Source organism: Plectropomus leopardus, chromosome 16, assembly GCF_008729295.1.
Source record: "Plectropomus leopardus isolate mb chromosome 16, YSFRI_Pleo_2.0, whole genome shotgun sequence".
Taxonomy (NCBI): domain Eukaryota; kingdom Metazoa; phylum Chordata; class Actinopteri; order Perciformes; family Serranidae; genus Plectropomus; species Plectropomus leopardus.
In genome coordinates, this window is record NC_056478.1 from 5,050,454 (window position 1) to 5,073,912 (window position 23,459).

The window sequence follows — 23,459 nt, forward strand, 5'->3', positions numbered from 1 at the left end:
ACAAGAGATACAAACACACACACACACACACACAGATCAAGCTATACATAATTAGCACGGGGAGAGAAAGCAAGAGGTACGAACGTGTTGCCGGATGAAGGTCTGCAGGGATTTGCTGTTGTTCCAACGCTAGAGTAATTACAGCTAAACGCTAGTGCTGTTAATCCCTCAAACACACTCTCACAGGCAAAAGCGCATACCCGACGTAGTTCGCACCAAGGCCTTTAGAGTGACTCATTGAGTTTCGGCGGGGCTTGACCTGCATTCCCCTCCTCCCGAGCTGCATCCTTCCTCATCCTCTTTTCTCCCAGTATTTGGTTCTGCTCTGTTTCTTGCTGGCACAATGCTATTGCCTGCTGCTGAGCGCACACTGTGTCTTTATCAGACCTGTTTGCCTCTGATAGCTCTATAAGGAGCTCTTGTGGCCACAGCTTTTTTTGTTTGAGTCGAGGTTCAAATTGCAGGCATGTGTCTTTTTTCCATTATTTGCATTTGAAATTTTTATGCCTGTAATTGCTTCCAGAGGGAGACTAGAGGTCGCGGTCGGCTACAGAGCATCCCATAGTATGAAAGACAGGTCTTAGGCAGCTCATGGATAACAGATTGATCTTGTGTAGTTATGTGGATTGCCGAATCCAACGTGAAACACTTGTACGCAACTCTCAAAAGTGAGAGATCAAGAACACAAAAATGTTCTTGCATAAGGTCCATTGTGTTCTGCCTGAACACAAAGGTCATAGACTGTTAAAAATGGACAAAGCCACCTTGAGGTCACCCATTGGTTTGTATTTTTTGGGCGTTTTTGACTTTATTTGAAAGGAAAGAATGTAAGCATGAAAGGGGGACAGAGAGGGGAAGACATGCAGCAAAGGGCCACGAATTGGAAGCAAACTCATGGCTGCAGTGGCAAGAACGTCACCTTTGTACATGGGCCGCCCGCTCTATCCACTGAGCGACCAGACACCCTTGGTTTATGGACTTTTGTTTTGAAGCCTCGAGTTTGGCATTTTGTCACCATCTTGAATTTTGGAGCCAGAAGTTATCATATAGGGACGATAAATATACTCTATATAAAGATGGGTGACATGCCCCCACTTTACCCCGCTATGCTTACGTGAGGCTAAAATATCAGACATACAAGTGTTGCCATCTTGCACTGGTGATGTCACTGAGAGCCGGAGTCTGCGCAGTAGCGATATCTGTGGTGGGGGAGTTCGCAAGCAGCTTCATTGAATGCAAGTGCATGGATTGGCTGTCACAGCTGTCAGTCATGGCAATTGCAGCCAATTCAGGTATAAGTTGTGAAGTTGTACCCATCTACTCCATTATAAGTACAATTAAACACATTGGTTTTAACAATAAAATCACCAAAAAGCTAATGACAGTACTGAAAAGAGCTGTTAATAGTATTTCATAGCACAATACTAGCGAATCACTTCTGAGCCTACAGATGCTGTACACTTGTAGTTTTTCCGCAGTGTCTGTACCTGCTAGGACACCTGTTTCGCCATGATTCGTATGTGCAGTATGTGTATGGATGATCATGCATGTGACCCTGCTTGCTGTCATTTTCTGCAGAATGACTCCATCCCCCAGGAGGATTTCACCCCAGAGGTCTACAACATGTTCCTGAGCAACATCTGCCCTCGATCTGAGCTGGACCACATCTTCTCTGACGTGTAAGTGCCACGTTTCCATTTAAAAGTCTGTCAGAAAATCATCTTTTCACCCTCCAAAGAATGCACTAATTCCCAGTTTGGAAGAAAAGTTGTTGGCAAAACTTGATACAATGCAAGAGTGATTCATTTAATATAATTTTTTACAGCCATCTGCTGCTAGTTCAGACTGGCGGCTCGATAATGGCTGCCATCCTTGAGACGGCAATATTGCTTTGCGGGTTACGACACCCGCGTTCACTCATTAGAGTCGTCACATGCAGTTAATCAGTGCAGGAGAGTATGTTGTAATGGCCCTGGTTGTGACGCCTCGAGCCCGGCGGTGTGGCCCCTCGTGCTGCGGAAGCTGAGCTGCCCCTTCGGCCCAGAGGGACTCAGACCATCAGCTGAGGCAGCACGGCAGCATGACCGGGGCCACTGCGAGTCATAAATCTAGATTTTAATCACAGTTAAGTGAGATGGCATAAGAGCCAGGAGGATACAGAGATGATAATTTAGTGGAACAGGCTTAGATATGAAAGGCGTTTTAATCAAATCTCATAATTTACTCAACACAACATTAAATCCTCTGCTCCTTTGCGCTTCTGTTGCTTTCCCTTTCCAGATCCCTCTGCTGCTTTAATTACCGCTCCTCCCTCTATCACCTTCTCCTCGTTTCATTTTCTCACATCTCAATTTTTGAATCCACATCTCGCTCAGTAACCCTCCCCCTCCTCTCTCCTCAGGGGGGCTAAGAGTCGTCCGTACCTCACTGTGGAGCAGATGACAGAGTTCATCAACAGTAAACAGCGAGACCCTCGTCTGAACGAGATACTCTACCCTCCTCTCAAACCGGAGCAGGTCCAGCTGCTGGTGGACAAATATGAACCCAACGCTTCGCTGGCACAGAAAGGTCAGTGGCTCAAATGTCAAGCACAGGCAAACTGTTATGCTTAAATGTACAAGGAAACACACACAAGACACAGTCAACAGAGACTCTGTACACAAACAAATTTACATAAGAAATTATTTTTTCCGCGTAACCACAAAGACCCAGTTACAGTCATTCATTCAGTAAACAAGTATTATTATTTATGAACCCACATTTTAAGACAGGAGCCCACAGTCACATTTGTTGTTAATAATAAGGCCTTCAGTTTTACCAGATAAGCTGAATTGGTCTCAGTAACTAACCATGGAGGAGTCTCATTATCCTCATATCAAAGCCAGTAATTTAAGTTTATTATATTTGCTGCCCATAAGAATATTTGGTAACGCCATTCCCCCCAATTTCTTGGGCTTACATAAGAAGTTTTTCCAAAAATAAAGTCTGAATTTTACGGAAAAAAAAGGTCAGAATTTAATAAGTTAAGTCGTATTTTTGAGAGAAAGGGGATATTATATCAAGGAAATAAACATATTGCCAGCAAACTATAAAAAAAGGCGAGAGCACAGGTGACAGGAGACAGCAATTACCAAGAAGGCCGCCTGTGCTCTCGTCTGTTTTATAGCTGGCTGGCAATAAGTTTATTTCTGTTATATGATATCCCCTTTCTAGAAAAAAATATGACGATATTCTCTTAAAATTACGCCTTTTTTTGGTGAAATTACGACTTAATTCTCATAAAATTATGACTTGTTTTCTTGTAAAATTAAGACTTTATTCTCGTAATATTACCGATTCATTCTCATAAAATTACGACTTTTTTTCTTGTAAAATAACTTTATTCTCATACTATTACGAATTTATTCTCATAAAATTATGACTTTTTTCTCATAATATTCCGACTTTATTCTCTGAAGTCTGAAAAAAGTGTTTTTCCTCAATGTGGCCCTAAGCCTCCGTCATGGAAAAACACCATGCAAAAGGTGCAAGAAAAACAAAAATGAGTCCTTGAAAAGTCATTGAAGGCCCTGCGATAGTCTGGCGACCTGTCCAGGGTGTACCCCGCCTTCCGCCCGATGACAGCTGGGATTGGCTCCAGCCCCCCCGCGACTCTTGCAAGGACAAACGGTTACGGAAAATGAATGAATGAATGAAAAGTCATTGAAAAGTTTTGGAATTTTTATCCATGAAAATGTGGGAACCCTGGACATTGTATTTCAAGGTGACCAAAAGTGCAAATGTGTTTTGTAGTTAAACATTTTGAAAAGCACAAACATATTAACACATTTGACCCAGATAAACCAAAATCTACCCCTCACCCTGTCCTCCAGCCCCAGCCCTCAGTTAATTTGGCAGTGGTGTTGCCGTAGCAACGATGCTGCCTGGTGTCCAAACGCTCAGAAAGTGAGGAGACATAGTGGGGTGCCAAGGAACGGAATGTTAGAAGTCTGTAAATAACACACACACACACACACACACACACACACACACACACACACACACACACACAGACCAAACACCAGTGCCAAAATGTTCCTCCCACTCCAAACACTGCCAAGCTTAAGAGAGGATATTCCCAGCCATTTTATTTTATTCACAAGAATAGGATTACATGAGTAGAATCCTTGAGTGGAGACAGAGAGTGTGAAAGCACAGAGGAGAAGGGCTGCTAGTTTGTGTTTACGCGTCAGAAGAGCTTAAAGAAATAGTGAGTGGCAAATTGAGTGCAGCTTATTTGGCACTTTTGACCACAAGTGTACATTCAAACCAGTAGATGGTCATAAATACTCAAGTACTTGTTTGGACATCAGTATTCTATACACTGATAGAGTACTCGCTGCCACACCTCCCACCTGTGAACATCACTTTTAATTTTATTTTTACTATTATTACTATTTTTATATGTGTTAAATCTTATCTAAATATAGAGCTGTGTGCAGTGTATCGCTTCTCTCAGCGGCTCCTTGCCACACTGTCTCGCTCTCTCTCTATCAATATTACCACTGTTTCAGGAGTGTGATCTTTGCACCAAGGAGCAATCTGTGAGAGTGCATCTGCAAAAACACGCACACTGACAGGGCTAACTGTTAGCATCACAGGGCTAACGGTTATTACGGTGTTTAACGAGAGAATTGGAGCTGTTTTGGTGTCAGTGAGAGTTTGCTGGTACTGTTAAACGGCTCGGTGTCGGGTGTTAGCAGGGTGTTAGCAGGGTGTTAACAGGGTGTTAGCCGCCGCTGCTGATAGCTCGTCCCCGGCAGATGTTGAACTGACTCTGAGGAGAGCGGCTCTGAAGATGGTCCCTCAGTGCCGCCTTCATCCTGTAACATTAACAGCAGCGACAGTTTTCTGACTTTTCATAAGTTTACTTTAAATTAATAGTTTGATAGGCTAACTGAAGCCTAATCAGTTAATTTGCATTTCTACTCGTTTTCCATTGTTGGACGATTAACATTCGTACACTTACATTAGATTTTTTTTTTCTTGCAAGTACTAAAGTAATAGTTTAATTCAAGTGCTTGAATATGGTTATAGTTAATATATAATTAATAATGTGGTAAGTTGCCAAAAATGCCCATCCCTAACTCAAACATGTTCAAATTTAGCTACACCAAAACACTGGTAAGGAGTCATATACATCTTTTTCTTTCCTGCTTTTTAGTTTTGTTCTTAGTTTAATTCATAAACCTATTTTTTCTTGCTGTAATTCCATTTGTAGGAGTGTCTGGCGAAAATAAACCCAAAAGCTAGGGATGCTTTGATTTATCCAAATAACATCAATATTGGCAGATATTTGCCTTGTTGACTGCCATTGGCCTATCAGCATATACTAAATGTGAGAAAAATAAAATAAATTAATAAATGTTATATATATAAGATGACATTCACAGATGGCCGTCATTGATGTTTATCGGTTATGTTGTCTTAATTTTGTGCTGGCCAAATGTTGTTTTGGTTATTTGCGGTTGGACTCGGACAGCAGTACCTGGCACACCCAGCTGCTAATTTGGAAAAGAGGCCACTGGTTGGACACGTCACTGACACTTTGGCATGATGTAAGAGTGCAGCAGATGCCGTGCGCACGTGTGATTTGTGTACAAAAAATAATGGAAGAAGACGTTTCCTTTTAGAGGCTCCATTTGCAGAAGAGCAACTGCAATTGCTGCTGGAGATATAATCACTTTTGTTTCTCAGTACAGCCACAAATGGCATGCAAATACCTGTGTACTCTGAGCACCAGCATGGACAACGAGCTGCTGGTCAGCTGTGTCTCATGGATGAGAGTAGAAATAAAAGACTGAGGTGCTTACGGTGTTTCAGTAGTAGTAGTATCGGTTAATGGGTAGCTGTATAACCGGCTAAAAAGGCATTTGAAGATGTTATATTTCTAAAAAGAATCTCTCACGAAAGAAAACTGTACAATTGAAGTTGTGCTTAGTATTCAAAAATATTGAAATTGAGGACTGAATGACTTTGTTTTCCAGGCAGAAAATGGACAATAAATAACAATAATAAAAATAAAAACAACAAAAAACACTGACATTAGCTGTCAGCCAGCGTGTTTTTTGAAGCATCAGTATTGGTCCAGAGTGTCACGATCGCTACATCACTTTGAAAATATATCTAACCCATAAAATGTGCACAGACCAATGATTTAATTGGCGGAAGATCCAATAATCCTCAATGTTTACACAGAGAAGAAAAACTATAATGATTGTATGTGAGCATCCACACAGATAAACAATAACCTCGTGTAAGCAGCAATGCCAAACACGCGCTGCACGCTTCAGCTGTGTCAGCAGCTCAGTAAAATGTTGATGACTTGTTACTGCTGTTAATTGCGCAGAGAAACAAAACAAAAACTGTAAATTATTCCGAATTAGTAATGGTGATAACAAAATAGTTGCCCCCGTTTATCAAACATTGGTGGGTTTTTATTCAAACCTTGATATTGAGGTCCATATTGATTAGGAAATTCAGATTTTGATTGGCTTCCACTGTCTGAAAGTCTTTCCAATGATATTGTTTGCCGCTGACTTTGTTTGTTATATTTGTGGCATGGACTCAGCCATCCTCTTGAGTTGAAACAATTTTTAAAATCTTTATTGTTAATATTTATTGTTTTCGGTTTGGTGGGCCCTTTAGAGTATTCGTGGTCGCTGAGAGAACTCCGCACTGGGACTTAAAGCCGTACTGTAGTTCCACATTTTGGAAAATATAATTATTTGCTTTCTGGCGAAGAGTTAGAGTTTAATACCACTCTTTTATGTGTTTGTCTAAAAGGCTGCAGCTAGTTAGCTTAGTGTAGCATAACAACTGGTAACAGAGGGAAATGGCTAGACCGGCTCTGTCCAAAGACAACAAACACACCTGCCTGCCAGCACATGTAAAGATCTGTTACTATCATGATATAACTCATTTGTTTAATTTGTAATATAAACTGCCATTTCATAGGGGTTGTGTGCTGATTACTTCTTTGCATGGAGCAGTTCATCAGCAACCAGTAACTGTTTGGCACTTTATAGTGTTTAAGTATTTGCTTGATACTAAATGTGTGTTTTCAGATTGTCAAATGTGTGTCCCCCTCATGCTTATGCTTAAGTTGTAAACACGTGTTTTGTCAATTTGCACGTGTTGTGGGCACCATATTGTAGTTAGCAGCATCTACCTGTTCGTTAAAACCTGAAGTCTAAACAATAAAAATTCATCGGCATCACAAAACTGCACGTGTTAGAGCATCAAGAGCTACACAGAATCATTTGTGCACAGTCAAGATGCATGAGTGAAGGGGCTCCAACACTCCTGGAAACGCTGTGCATCGTGTCATGTTGTCTGAAGTGTCAGTGGACAGAGAGCTGCCAAAACTGGAGAACATCCCACTCCAGATCTCCGGCATCAAGGTCGGGTTTCAGCCAATTCAAATTATATCTCTGCTGGAAAGCATGCGATACAAGTCTGCCAGGATGGGTGACTTACCACATTCTGTTTGTTGTCGAGCAAATCACTGGGCTGTTATTTTCCATTATTTATGTTATACCATACCATTATGAAAATAATGTAAACAAAATAACATACACAATAATATCATAATGTGGAAAATACTAACCCTGTGGTGTATTAAGAAAAGGATTGTGCAGTTTTTGCGGCTGTAAACCTGCACAACAAAAGATAAGAAGAAAATGTTTAATTCTCAAAGCGCACAAAAAGGTGAAATGCACCACTAACTGTGCTGCCAAGTGAATACCGTCTCGTTGCTAATGTGCTCTTTGCACATATTTAAATTGGGAAACATGCATACATTTGATGCAAAAATGGCCCCTTCCTATGCAGATGAACTGCAAAAAACAGCCAATTCACAAAGATAAGCTCTAAAAGCCACACATAGTTACAGTAAAATCATTAGCGTCTTCAAAGACTTGGTGTTAACTGAAGCGTATTTATAACGGGTGTCACGCCCAGCAATGACCCAATTCTATTTTCCCTTGTCACGTTTAAGTTCTTTGCCTGAAGTTTGACGAATGCCTCTGCAAACCGTCAGTCAGGACCTGTAGCTCGCGTCTCATTTTTTTACCTATTGTGTTGGCTCAAAGGTGACAATCACACTTTGCCTCATGGATAACTGCAATATAATTAGTGGAATATCTCTGTTGCTGGCAACAAAAAGCAGCCCAGGAATTTGTTGTCAAGTGGCCCCAATTTGACACACCAAATTGGAACTGACACAACATATTTGTTTAACAACAAATCATTAATTTAGAAGAACAAACACGAAGTGTTAATTTGTATTGTTTGTCAGACTAATATGTAAAACAATGAAACTAATTTTCGAAGGTTTTCATCTCCATGTTTGTGCACAGAAGGAAAAACTTCAGTTTTAGTGCCCCTATATACTGACACGCATTGTAACGCATTCAAACGACCCAGATAGAGCTGACGGGGTGAGTTAGCAACCTACATGGCAAAGTTAACGTAAGCATACTCATGTTACTACAATCAGTTTTCAAAATAGGGTTTTAACAGAGGGTATAAATGGTAAGAAATTACCAGTCTGCACTTGCTTTTGTGAATTAGACCAAAAAATGAGGCAGATAGCAGGTAAAAATGATGCACAATTTATGGTGCTGCAGTGGCCACAATCCATTCCTTGTGTATTTGCTTGTCAATGTTTATTTGATTCGTTTAGACTTTGTATTTCATCCAGAGTCAGTTTATCTCCTCCTCATGGCCTAGAAAGCACAAAACACTGTAATAAAGAGTTATAGTCAGGACCACTCAGGCTGTACATTTTATTTTTATCTAAAGATTAAAGATTAGATCTGTCTGCAGAAACATTTAAACGATTGGGGCTTATTGATTACATGACATATGTCTACAGCCCTCCAGTCAATACTACATCTGACTTTAACGATATCACAGCATGCCACATGATTTGTAAAATGTTCGTAGCTTAGGTGTGTTTCCCAAGCAACAATAGGGAGCGCTGCTCAGTGTTTAACGGTGCAATGGATCACTGGATTATTCACCTGCATGTTCATGGAAAACTGTCAATGTCACTGTGCTTCACGTCTGAAGTTTAGTGCATGGTTGAATATGTTTAAAAATAGGCTGGGGGCTATTATTAAATTGCGTTTCTGTTTTAAAATTAAAAAATGCTAATCTTTGGTGCCAGGAGAGGTTGTTTATGTAAAAACCTGTTCAGTAGATTGTTATTATGCCAATCACATTTGCACATTTTATTACTGATCACACTGAAACTAAATTGACCTGAACTGACTCAAGCAGAGCATGAGTGCTGCTTCAATAATCTCTCCTCCTAAAGTACCTACTTTACTTGATTTTTTTTTCTTTTGACAAAATGAGTCACGGGCGACTAAATTAGATCAAATAATGTTTTAAACCACACTGAAATGTCCCGTTTGACCGCCCTGTGTTTGACTCTGATCACCGTGATGTGCTCGCACTGCGATGTTGTGTGTTCAGCTCGTCCCAGGCTCTCTGGAAGCGTGCCCTTCTCTGTCCCAGTGACAGATTTCCCCATGTGAAGTATTTATCTAGCCGGAGGAAGTGCTGCCATCTGCTCTGCAGAGGGGTCCAGGGCTCCACATGCTACCTTTACACACACGCACACACACACACACACACTCAAACACACACTTGTTCCTCTCTCAAGGACACTAACACATGCATATAAAAAATTTACATGGGTTGCTTTTTGCATACTAAACATCTGCTTTAAGAATTAACTTAAAAAACATCATGTGGATGCACACAGTAAGAATGCATGTATACACCTTAAAGGGACAGTAGATATTTTTTACATTTACCTGTTTATCTGTTTATAGATAGTTTTGATGTGAGTTGCCGAGCGTTGGAGATATCGGCCATAGAGACGTCTGCCTTCTCTCCAATATAATTGAACTAGATGGAAATCAGCTTGTGGTGCTCAGAGCGCCAAAAAATACATCTGAAAAACTCGTAAGCAATGTCTCTTTCCAGAAATCATCCTAATCCACAGACTTTGTTGTGTGCAGTTTGATGTGGGAACTATTTTCTACTGAACAACATCAACCAACTGTATCACCGCACAGAGGGAAGCATGTATTTACTCATGGATGAGAGGCGCGTGCTCGTGATAGCTGTAATATTAGTTAGCTCATTGGTACTAGGTCAGCTCGCAGTAGATCCATATTTCCTTCTGCAGGTGATACGGTGGGTGTTGTTTGGTTTAAAGAAAATAGTGCAGGTTTTTCACACATTCATTTATTCGTGGCCACAATTAAAACATCTGCCAACACAAGATTTTCCAGCGCTATTGAAATATATATATGTTGCATCACACTCTCAGAGTGCCGAGCGTACTGTTGTCACAGACGGCGTAGCAGAGCATCGGGCACAGTGAAAGTGAAACTTAACTGTTCATTCTGCTGAGTGTAAAAGGTTCAACATTCGAAATACTTTATTGTCTATCACATAGTGACAGAAAATTGCCTTTGGTTGGGGGCACAAACAACATGAAAAAGCATTCACACCCATGAGACTCACAAAAAAAATCACAAAAGATCACACAACAGTTCCATAGATCGATGCAAACATGTGCAAAGCTTCATTAAAAAAAGTAATGATTATCTTGCCTTGCATTCCCTCATACTGCGCTCTCCTCTCATCCATCCATCTGATCAGCTTTGACCGGATCAACACATCAAATATTCCTGCTGCGACTCTAACTGCTCCTGAGGGATAAATAAAGATGAACTTTGCCTGTGCTGCATCCACAGACACAAAAACATCCAAATACAGAGGGAGCTGGGGCACAGAATGGTTTAAAAAAACATTTCTTTTTTAAATAGTTTGATAGGAATGAGTCACGATCTCTGGAAAAAGACATTGCTGTTGAGTTTTCAAATGTAATTTTTTGGCGCTTTGAGTGATGCAAGCCAAGTCCCATCTATGTCCATTATATTGGAGAAAAGGGGCAGAAGTCTCTGTGGCCGATATCTCCAACACTCAACAGATTACACCAAAACAATCTAGATTGATAAATAGCACTAAAAGTAAGAGGGAAAATATGTGTTTTTTATTTTAGGGTAAACTGTCCCTTTAACCGGAGAGAGTGGATATGTGCCTTGGGTCTGCCTTTAAATAGGCATGGTGATTAAGAAAGAGGAGAGGGAAAACACTTTCATTTTCTTTTCTGCTCACTCTCTTTGTTGCACGCTCTCTTGATTTCTTTCCAGCCTTGATTTTGTGAACATTATACCTTTCATTCATCTCTTTAGTGCTTCATCATTGTCTGCGCTCGCTCAAACACTCCTTCATTGTTTGAATACAGATGAACAATGTGCTAAATGAAAGAAGACGCTTAAAGTCTCTCACATCAAGAGTAGACGGTGGCACATCATCGCTCATTCATCTTCCGTGATTGCAGAGAGGAAGCTCTTTGCCAGATTTTGTCAGTTTGTGTCCCCTCTTGTCTTACAGGTTATCATTAAATTTAGGATACATTGATACTGCAGTTTCCTCTTATCTTACCAAAGTCCTTTTGTGGCCAAAAGCCACAAATGTATCCTTTTATTCTCCCTTTCAGATCAAACTCCACCTTTCAAACATCACCTTTAGGATAACACTTGTAGGTTCTCACTCAAGTACACCTCTAATCCCAGTCATGTTAACACCATTTTTCCCTCTTTGACCTACAAATGTCTCGGGAATTGGGAAAACTGCGTCTGTGTGAGTGTGAGTTGTAGCGAGGTGAGGCCTCTGCCTGGCAAAGGGAGGTCCTGGCAGTCAGCAGGGAGTAAGACGCTGAGTGTGACTGAACTCACATGTCACAGACAGCAGCCAGCGTTAATTAGTCCAGCAACTCTGCAGAGGGCGGCACCGCATTAATTAGCATAAAGTGGCCGGAGGGACCTGCTGCACCCGTCGAGCTTGCATCACTTTGCATATTTAGCATAATGTCAAGTCAGTATGTGTGTGTGTGTGTGTGTGTGTGTGTGTGTGTGTGTGTGTTTGTGGAGGAGGTTGCAAGTGTTTTGGTTTCGCCTTGCACGCTTGCTGTATGTTGTACAGAATTTAATCCACGCAGGTGTGGTGTGTGACGTGTATGCTAATGCGTATGGAAATTTGAATCTTGCGTTTTGATGACTGGAGCTTTTCCTCTGCTGCACATTACTTATTTATTAAGCGTTATTCGTTTTCTAGAGCACATTCGGCGGAGACATGAGCTCAGTGATGACAGCAAAAAGGCAAAGCTTAACATGAGTGACCTTGACAAACAATCAGAACACGGAAAGAGCAACGTCAAGGGCAGTTCAGTCACTTCGTTTTCAGATGCCTGTATGACTTATTACGGGCAGCAGAAGTGCCAGTGGAAACTAGTGGAGGCTGAAATGTATAAAATCAGATTTATATTCTAACTTCCTGTGAAAACAGATTTTTTCATACATTTATTCACCTAGACAGCTTTAATATTTCTAATGAAGGCTTATAACTGACACCCACAGTAAAATGTGAGAAACTGAAACACTGAGGGAAAGGCTTTAAGGATTAACCACAAAGGCTTTTGGCAAACATTGAATTAGGGTTCTGGTTAAATTAAACTACTCATGTAATCTTGGTGTTAATTAGTGATTATGGACATTTTTGTAATATAACCTTTAAAACATTTGACCTCAGTCTTCCAACTATTCATTTTAATACACTTGCAGTATTTGTACACAGTATAGTATAGTGTTGTCCAAAACATTGATTTTTTGATACATATTTATGCTGAATATTTGACAGTGTTGTACTACTCATTTTCTGCAGTATCGCTGTACCAGTTAACAGCTGTGCTCACGTATGACTCACAGACTGCAGTAGTGCCCCCAAACCCCTGCGTACTTTTACTCACGGTGCCATCTACTCATCACATGTCTTGTCCGCTCCAGTTGCATACAGGCTTTTGCTGCACGGTTTTGTTTGTTACTCGAACTTTATTGCCTTTTGAATGTGTCACAATCTAAGAGGCTTAAAAATGAGCACTACTGCAAGAAAAATACTGTTTTCACTAATGTAACAGTTTTAATTATTGTTAATGTTTACCTCAGCCAATCGGATGTTCTCTCCTGCTAACCAAAAAACAATTTTATTTATTTATCCTTCAATAAGCAAAAAATCATTTTTTTGCCCTCAAAGTCAGATTTTCCTCTTGGTATTGAAAATGGTATTTAATATCTATATTTTTTAGGGTGTTATATGGAAGTTTGAACTTAGTGTATTATGACAATTCTGGTGTCGTGTGCACATAAATAATACAGTTTTTTGAGTACACAATGTTTTCATTTAAGACATTGCAAATCAAAAAATACTGAAAAAGATCTTTTTTCTATCTTAGTGAAATGGCACATAGTTGTGCACCACCATATGCCATGGACCATATTGTGATTAATGTAGTGTAAAGGATAGGGCTGGCAATATTCTGTGTTTGCCATGAAAACATCAAAACCAACAACATGTTAGTCTGTCAGTATACTATAACGTCCCCCGTCTGTCTTTGGCACTCAGCCCCAAGCCCATTTATTCTGCTGAAGATGTAATTATAAAAAAATATAAAATAAAACAGGTCACAAATAATTCATTTAATCTTTATAGAAGGCTAAATAACTTTCTGAAACAGCAGGGCACTGTAGTTCTTAGCAAACATTACTCAAACAAGAGTAATAGAGCATTTGTTTAAAGCTGTTTGCAGCCGTGGATTGATACACATTTGTTATGTTAATATTCAGGCAGCAGGAGGTATGTCAAAGTAAATTACAGTGTAATTTTTATCATACTGAAGAGACACGTCATCAAGTGCATCAGTGTCTCATTGACTGCAATATGCTCAGTAATATTCTTTTATGATTCTGAATATGATTATATTGAATTGGATTTGGCTACGCATGCAATACTTGATTTTAGGTCAGATTCATTGGTGGTTTTGGTGTCTTCATTGGATCTGTTGACCATCAGAAAGTATCTGCTGAAAATAATCATCAGACTTATCCTTTTTCTCTATCAGTCTGACTGGAATGTCTCTGCTTTGTGTGTCCGTGCAGGTCAGATCTCAGTGGAAGGTTTTATGAGGTACCTGAGTGGGGAGGAGAACAGCATCATTCCTCCTGAGAAGTTGGACCAGAGTGAAGACATGACCCTTCCCCTCTCCCACTACTTCATCAACTCCTCACACAACACATACCTCACAGGTACGCACATACATGTTTGTGCTCCTGTGGATTCTTAAAAAAAAGTCTCAAAAGGCATTGAATTCATTCATCTAAATCTAAAAAAGGCCTTATTTGGTATGAAATCGTTCAAAGGTCTTAAAAATGCTCAGACGTAGGAAGTAGGATTTTATAAAGATTTTTTTTTTCAGAAACTGCATAGTGAAATCTCAAAATATTTGGTAACATCTATTTTTTCATCAGATAATTTAATAAATTCCCCTTCTTAAACTCATCATGATGAGAATCCAAGCAGAAGAATCTCACATGCACAGTAAAAAAAACACAAAACCGCCAAGAAAACTGGCCAGAAACGGCAGATTGTTTCTGCTTCTGTTGGTAAAGCAAATACATACTTTTATGGTAATGTAATATTTGACATAGTTTGACGTAAGTTTTCACTGGACAAAACAAGTCATGATTAATGTTAAAATAAACATTGGGGCAAAAGATTTTTTGTCCTTTTTTGTCCAGTTTTGGTTTGTAGAAAATTGGTCTCAAACTTAATTCCAAGTGGCATTAAAAAGTCCTTAAAAATCTACTTTTCTTTGAATTGCAGGAACCCTGCATACTACCACTCAACCCCAATTTTAGTGACTGATTACACATGCGCATCATGTATTTCTCTACACATGAACGGATCACTTGTTCATTTAGAAACACAATTTTGTTTGCACGAGCGCATACACCCGACTTCATACCTCACAGGTGGGTCAATCAGACGCGCTGGTGCATATCAGGCCCCCTTTTCTTGCATTACCTCTCTTGAGGTTATCCAATCAAGTCATGTCATGAGTCTCAGTTCATTGATATTCATGAGTTAAATATTTCTTTAGACTGGTAGTCACAGTAACAGGCTCCCAGCAGTGCGCAAGCATGGCGGGCACAATACAGAGGCCATTTTCTCCTCAGTGGATATTAGAATTCATCTATTCAAATCTATTCTGGGGGGAACTGGAGAGCATTTAATCTTTCAAGTGGATCAAATTTCTCCAGCGATGGAAAAAATGGAATTTCTGTAATAGGCCAGACTCATGGCCTGCGAAATGAAGAAATGAGAAAAACAAACAACAGGTCCTTGATTCTCTCCTCACGAGCACAGCTTTTCTTTATGTATTTTCATCGTGACACTTAATGATATTATAATAGCTAACAGACAGAGCTGCGGCGAGGCGGGATGCATTTCTGTCTGCGCAGTGGTTATGTTTCACGACATTATAAGAAAAGATCCACATAAGATAATCAGACTGACAGCAGCTTGTGCAACTTATTCATTCATTCAGATGTATCTCTGTTCCACTGACGCATAGTAAACTAAAGCAATGTTTTATGCAGTGTGCAACACATGACCTCATTTAGTAAAGAATGTGTTTCCCTGATGCATTTAAATGGGGATGCCTATCAAAAGAAGAGAAAGAACGAGTGAGGGAAAAGGAATGGAAAAAAATGGAGGGAATGAATGATGCCAGCTGAAGTGAGAACATAGATCTGCCTCTCACTTTGACACAGTTCCCATCGTGTTGCAGGAGAGCATGCTGCTAATGTGAAGAGATAATTGCTTCGCTAATGGTGACAAGGTGATGGGATCTGCCTGCTTCAGATAACTGTATTGTTTTTTACTGCATGCTCGCAGCTTAATGAGCTCTTGAAAGGTGGGAGGACACGCTTTTGTTGGCATCCTGATTCCTCTGGGATCAATGTGACAGTTACCTGAAGTGGTGTGTTCTTGTGTGTGTGTGTTTTCTTGCTCTTGTGCAGCCGGCCAACTCGCAGGAAACTCGTCAGTCGAGATGTACAAGCAGGTTCTCCTGTCAGGGTGCCGCTGCATTGAACTGGACTGCTGGAAGGGTCGCACCACAGAAGAAGAGCCCGTCATCACTCACGGCTTCACCATGACAACTGAAATCTCCTTCAAGGTAACACAAGGAGAGCAGAGTGATAGTGATATAAGAGGGGGTTGAGGGGGTGGGGAGTAAGGGCTGAAGCATGTTTCTGTGCGGGTGCATTTTAATGTCTTTGTCTACAGACACAGAGAGGGGGATTCTGGGTAAACAGACCTCGCGGACAGATGATGTAATCCAAATATTGCATGCATCAAATACAGATTGTTATTCGGGTCGGCCCCACTCCCACATCCTTATGTGTTTTAGTTTGTGTTTTTAGATAATTTAAGGTTAAAATTGGGTTTCTGGGTTTCATCCTTATTTTCATTTGAGTATGTTTAATAAACATGAGTTTGCCTTGAAGTGCAAACTTAAAAGTTCCTGTGAAACTGAAGTGAGAGCATTTTTAGCTTCTCTTATGTGAATTTCCCAGTGAAACTGATTATTTAAACAGTTTGCAGTTGCTAAAAAAATTAAATCAAATCTTTTGTATTTGATTGGATTACTGAAAAGGGAGCGAGCAGGCGCAGAGTTTAGAGGGATACAGAGCTACAGTGGGCTGTTGGCTCAACACACACCTTCCTCACCATTAGATGATAAAGATAATAAGGGACAGATTCATGAATTAGACCCCAGCCACAGTGTTTTGGAAATGAAATCAAACACACATCTCTACCTGAACGGGGGAAAAAATCCAGTACACACCAGCTACTCAGGATACATCTTTACCAGTTTCTCTCTTTAGTGCTCTGTTAGCTACTATAAACCATAAATGAGGAAGGTTTTTTTTGTGTGATCAGTGTGGCTAGCCAGTCACCGACAGTCTCGTTAGATTGAGTGAACTTCTGTTAATGCCCCTGATAGCAGGATGAGTCATCAAACATTTGAAACTGCATCACAGTCAGGGAAAGGACAGGGATGTAAAAATACTCAAAAACAGATTTTTTCATACATATATTCAGATTTCTCACTGTCATGAACTTCTTGGGAAAATAATGAAATGAGGAAAACTGTTTTCCAGGCAATGGTTTGAATATCCATTGTTTTGGCTACTGTATATACAGTATATGTTAATGAAAATCCAAAAACATGAAGTAGTTCTTACCCCTGCATTTTTTCCCTGCAACGTTCTAAAACAGTTTTATCGAGGGCTGGATATGGCTTTAAAATGATATACAAACACAAACACAATAGAAAAACAAATTATGTTTCTGTTTACAGTGCAGCCAAACAACCTCGGGTTGTTTTCGTAAAGAAATTTATCAGTAATAACTGCAACAATGCAAATCATTTTCCACACAAAATGACATTTTGTTTTGTGGTGCTGATGAACCTGTTTTGTAGAGTTCATGTCAGTGCTAACATGTCCTAAGCCACCTCTTATTATGCTTATTTTATACCCTTAATGTTACGTAGTGGTGGTAGGAAATGATCTGTTGGCATAAGCAGTAACATAATACAACTCTGACACGATGTAAAGAGAGCAAACTGTAAACGGTGAGGCTGTTAGCAATGAGATAACATTGTATTACATGCATGCATCGTTTTCCTGTGAATGTAAACAAAAAGAAACGACTGCTGAAAAAAATGCTCAAGGATTATAACTGAAATAAATATTATGTACACACACAGACAGAAAAGCAGACAGATACAGAGTCAGACAGAAAATAAAAGTACGGAGGAAAGCAGAGTTGAATAAGAAGTGGGATAAACAGAAAGTGGAGCATGCATTCAGCAGATGGCACATCGTAAAGGACTGGGACGCGCTGAATGGCTCTAAAGTGAAGCGCTGAGGAGCGCTTAATTGAAGTCTCCGAAGATGAGGAGACAAAGAGAAAGAATGTTTTTATTGGAGGAGGAGGGTGTGAAAATTTTAAGGGCATGGTAGGTGTCAGGAGAAAAAGAGAGGGAGGTGGGTGGATTGATTGATCAAGGAAATTTAGTTCTAATGAGAGTAACAAAAGAAGTAGAACAAGCTTAATGGAATTACCGTGAGAGTGAAATACAAAAAGAGTTTTGAGAGACAGAGCCACAGATGGAGAGTGTAGAGTTACAGACTAAGATTTTTATTGGAGGAGATGGAGAAAATGGAAATAAAGGCATTAACTGAACTGACACTGTTGTTAATGACAATGTAATTGACTTAGACAATCAGTGGCTTAGAAATCCGATATCAGATGTTGAACTGTCCTCACTGGAGTCGGGCGCCGACACCACTTCACAGCTCAGCTCCCATTTCCGTAAACATATCCATGCAGAAATTTGCAAGACATGAATGAGTGAACACACTGCAATTTACGATATACTTAAAAGATTTCCTTTCACATTATCAAACAGAAAAGAGAATTGACATTCTGCACACACACGCATACAAGTATTCGATACACACAACAGCATTATTCTTCCAGCATCAGTAGCTGCAGTACACCATGCAGCCAGATAACATGTTGCATTTAGAGTGAGGGCGGAGTGTAATTTAGTTTTTGTACTACTGTCTTATCACGCTTGTTCTCTCCTAGGGTTATTGATGTCAACACGTTCGGGCATATTCTCTGCAGGAGGCTCTCAGGCGTTCGAGGAAATGTAGGAAATGATATCATGATAAACTGATATAACTCTGGCTGGAATATGAGCTCGGCTCTACAGCAAGTTATCGCATAAACAAACAGTGGCATTCACTGAAAACTATTTAAACAGTCTACAGTATAGCATGTGATCTAAAGTACATGGCATAATTTCATTTAGGGCGTGTTCAACTCCATTTTTTCAAGTTAAACGATACATAATTTGAGTGCAGAGTAAGGCACAATGGGCAAAAGGGCTGAATATAGAGCCTTAATTAATCCTAGGTGTGTTTTGGCCACGAGTTCAACCAAGTGTCATCTCCATTCCTTTAAAAGCCAGGCGGCCTGCAGCTTGTTAACTGCTATTTACATGGGGGATTCAACAAATTGGAGAAGCAAGCTGTTTTCTGCTGAGAGAGATGCAGTAAGAGCATAGACTGTATATAAAGATGGACATTGCATCTCTACTTTCTCTCACTGTAGTAAAATGAAGCCAAGGTATCTCAGATACTGGGTTTCTATAGTATCAATGAAATAGCCAGAGGTAAAAGCTAACATTATGCTGTAAACAAACTACACCACTGTTGCATGATTTAGCATCATGACCACTACGAGGCTGTAAAGCCGTGTTCGGTTCGGCTCTGTGTGTTGATGATCTTTAGTCTCATGTAGCCACTTGTTCGCAACCGCCTTTTTTGCGATGCATAAAAGCTACAAAGTTTGCAAGTGGGGTATTTACTGATGTATTTAATGTTGTTTAACAAAACGTGAAAGTCTCTTTTGTTAACCTCAGACCTCTAACCTCAATCCAAAAAACTCATTGACTTACAGACAAAGGAACCAGAGGTGCTGAAATGCTAAGTGATTTGATTTAGGACCCATTATTAAGGCGCTCTGTTAGGGAGCTGCCATGTCGTCCTTCTTTACATACAGGCTGTGAGTAAGAGCAGTAATATCATTGCATCAAATATTGTGCAGCCAAGTTATGCTGCTCTGTGTGTAAAAGCGCACAGCATCATTTCTAATGTGGAGTCAGACAGCAGCTCTGCAGCTCTGCTCTGATCTCTGCTATGTTCACATTTTAGAGAATGTGCTTAATATTTTCCTCATTGACAATCTTTTATTTCACTCACTGGTATTCCACGTGTACGTCTCTTTGTGTGTACAAGTGTTGTGAACCCACCTGTGTAGGTGCATCGTCTTAATAATGCATCCTTTATTACTCCATTCTGACCTAAGACCAGGTTTTTGTTGGTCAATCGCTTTCTGCTGCCTAAAAATAGCAAAACGCCAAAAATGTGCTTGACTACAACTCATTTTAAGAACTACACACCCATGGGTGCACTGAAAGGCACAAGGGCACTTGCCGTGAAAACTGCGTCGGTCTGAAACTAGCAGTGACTGTTTTTCTTTATGTTTGTGTTTTTAGGAGGTGATCGAGGCTATAGCAGAGTGTGCCTTCAAGACCTCGCCCTTCCCCATCATCCTGTCTTTTGAGAACCACGTGGACTCGTAAGTCAGCAGATTGTTTTAAATCAGGCGTTCAAAGTCTACAGAATGAGTGTTGACCTTATTGATCAGCTCTGTCTGTCATCGATAGGCCCAATCAGCCCTTTTGTGTGTATCAGCTGTGTAGACATCGACTTAGCTTTAGGGAGAAAATTCTCTTTTTATGTTTGAATGGCTCCCAGAGGTACCTTAGGAGCAACATATGTATTCAGTGTATATTTATATTTAGCAGAGAAACCATGATAATGTGTGTCTGTGTTTGTTTTTATGTGTGATGACTTACAGACCGAAGCAGCAGGCTAAGATGGCAGAGTACTGCCGGTCAATATTTGGAGACGCATTACTGACAGACCCTCTGGAGAAATATCCTGTGAGTACATATGATGCTCACACATGTGCATGCACTCACACATACATTCACACTCATGGTCTCCCTGTTGCTGTCTCTCTTTCTAAAACACACATACGACATGGCCAGCAGCGAGGGATTCAGCTCAGATTACCGCACAGACGAGTGCACCAATGAAATGTCCTTGAACACTAGTGGTCAGCCGGCTGCCCATTCAGATATACATTCAGGAGGCTTACAACTTACTGCACACCGACATATTCAGCTCTGAATAAAAGAGAGAGACCTCCAAAAAAATACCAGTTTCTTGGTTCAATTATTTATAGGTGTGTGCTTGAGTAAAAAGAACAGTTCTCGTTTTATTCTATAAACCACTGAGAACATTTCTTCCAATATTTAAATGGAAATATTTTAGTTTGGAGGATTTATTTGCAGAAAATAACTACTCCTCAAAATAACAAAAAGATAGAGGCAGTCTTTTCAGACCTTCAATAACGCTACAAAAACAAGATCTCGGATTTTATCTTAGGAAGAGTTCAGTCACTGTTTGGTGGAATTAACCAAAAATGTCAAACCACAGGTCATGCATCTTGGCATGCTTTTTCAAACGGCTGCAGGGTGACTTCATGCCACTCCCGGCGCAAAAATTCAAGCAGTCCATCTTCCTGTTGATTACATTCCTGAAGCCGTATTCACGACACATACAGAAAGTTGCTCCTAGTGACAAATTTCTAAGAAAATTTGTAGAATTTTAAAGCTTTTTAAGAATTAAAAACTCAAGGTTAAGACTTTGTTTTGGTAATGATGAAAGTTATTCAGAAGGAGCGTCTTAGTGCTTAAGAGACCTGTGAAAAAATGTTATTCTACTTTTGGTGTAAAAACTGAACTGAGATTTAAGAGAGGTTTTACTTTCATCTTTCTTAATGTTTAGCTAAGTTTGGTGCAAAAGAATTTCAACTTAAACTATGATTTAATCAGGTTGAAAAGTTAATCCTTGTTGGTGCAATCCAGCCTAAAACAAATGAATGATGTTCAAATAGAATGGCTGCCATACATGTAGAGATGCTGATTTAAGAAGTGGTCTCACACTCTCATTTCTCTCTGTCCTCTCCCTCTCTCCATCTGTCTCACCAGCAGCACCATATCGACATGTCCCCTAGCACCTGGCAAAATGTGTTGTTGCTGTTTTTCCTCTTTCTGTCACTCCTGGCACGCTCCTAAATGGCCTCCTAGACTTCATCTCCCCCTTTCTGTCCCTCCTGTTTTTCAATCACAGACGCACGCATACCTGTGGCTATTTACGTGCCGTGGAAACTTTTAATGATTCCTCCCGCGGTCGTTTTTACTCCCCTGCATCGACTCTCTGTTATCACGGGAAAGACTGCAAATGACAGCCGTGTAAGATTAAATGGAAGTGTTTTACGCTGTAATCTAAACGTGGCTTTTCTTGGCGGCCCTTTATCTGTCTCTCCTCTGTTGCCATGGCTACCAGTCAAAAGCTTGCTTTGTCTCTTTGTGGCCAAACTCTGTTCCCCCCGCCACCGCTAGCGTCTTTGTGTGTAATGACGCAGGCTATTACGTGAGGCAAATGTTAGACACTTGTCGCATAAACTCTCGCTCCGCCGCCTCACAAAGCGTCTGGGGAAACACATGAAAACATATATACATCCAATGTGTGCTTCAACATACCCTGTGATATTCGCTAGGGATGCCTTGTCCCTGCTGATATAACGCTGTAGTGCAGCTTAAGTTCCCAGTTTCCTTCTGACTGGATTTGACATTGAAGTATTATCAGGGGGAAGCCTTTCGAATGGAGTGGCTGAGGGAGCAAGAGAGATATGAGGAGACAGACACCAAGGGAGAAGTTAGAGAGAGAGACAGAAAGGAAAAGTGCCATTGAGGAATCAGATTTCTACCACTGAGCATGTAATAACTGGGAAAGGTGAGTGCAATGACAGCCACTCCCCTCTGGCGTCGACACAGCCGTGTATACAGCGTATCAAATGGGATATCGCCTCCGTGAGTCCATAGGGGCAGGGGCAGATAGGGTAATATAGCTAGATTGGTTTCGGCTGAGCCTAAGGTGAGAATAAAGAGGATTACAGTTTTCTGAGAAATCCGAGCTCCCCTTGTGTCTCCACTCCACAAAACATGTTGAATAAGAGAGACAATGTTTGTTTGTTTGTTTCAATTAAACTGAGAACAGTCTGCTCTTTCCCCAAAAAAATTAGCTGAAATTACTTTGCCATGAACATGTTTGCTTGTTTGTTATATGGCTCTCATCACCGCATTCATTATGCTGATGAAGGCTGTATTGCCAGACTGTTTCATTATAACCGTTGAAGAAATATGTTGAGAAATAAAGCTATTTTATGTGCAGTTTGCTCAGTTTTGTCGAGGCTTAGTTTAAAGCTGCAGACAGAACAGAACTGGCGAGGCGAAATGCACTCGCACATTTAGGAAGCAGGCAGGACTGAAGATCGTGTGGGCAGAAGAGCGAGCAGAAGTTTTTGGAGCTATAGGGGCTAGCAGGAAAACAACTTTGTTAACAGTAGTTATTGTCCTTTTTAACAAAAAAAGTAAACTGATACATCAAAACCAACTCTGACAAACATCTACACCATCTACACACACATATGTACAGTATCTAGAACAGCATGTTAAAAAAACTTTTCCCCTGTCCCTACTCGACCGCTATTAATTTGTCATTGTCCATTGGTTTTCATATTCCAAGAGCATGTTCAAAACCGATTTTACCTTTGGAAAATGTGAAAATGTTTAACATAAGTAGCAATATTCAGTATCCATCAATACTGATGACCTATAGCAGGAAAACAGCTTTAAACTAATTTAAGATGATAAACCTTTT

At 40.3% G+C, this 23,459-nt stretch overlaps 1 protein-coding gene across 1 annotated transcript in view; it reads left to right on the top strand.

The window, feature by feature from the left end:
- Nucleotides 1–23,459, top strand: part of LOC121955489 (1-phosphatidylinositol 4,5-bisphosphate phosphodiesterase beta-1) — a 168,812-nt gene that overhangs the window by 101,616 nt on the left and 43,737 nt on the right. The window contains 6 exon segments of the mRNA XM_042503476.1: nt 1,579–1,679; nt 2,402–2,568; nt 14,121–14,267; nt 16,044–16,201; nt 20,162–20,244; nt 20,527–20,611. Of these exon segments, the coding sequence (XP_042359410.1) occupies nt 1,579–1,679; nt 2,402–2,568; nt 14,121–14,267; nt 16,044–16,201; nt 20,162–20,244; nt 20,527–20,611 (741 nt within the window).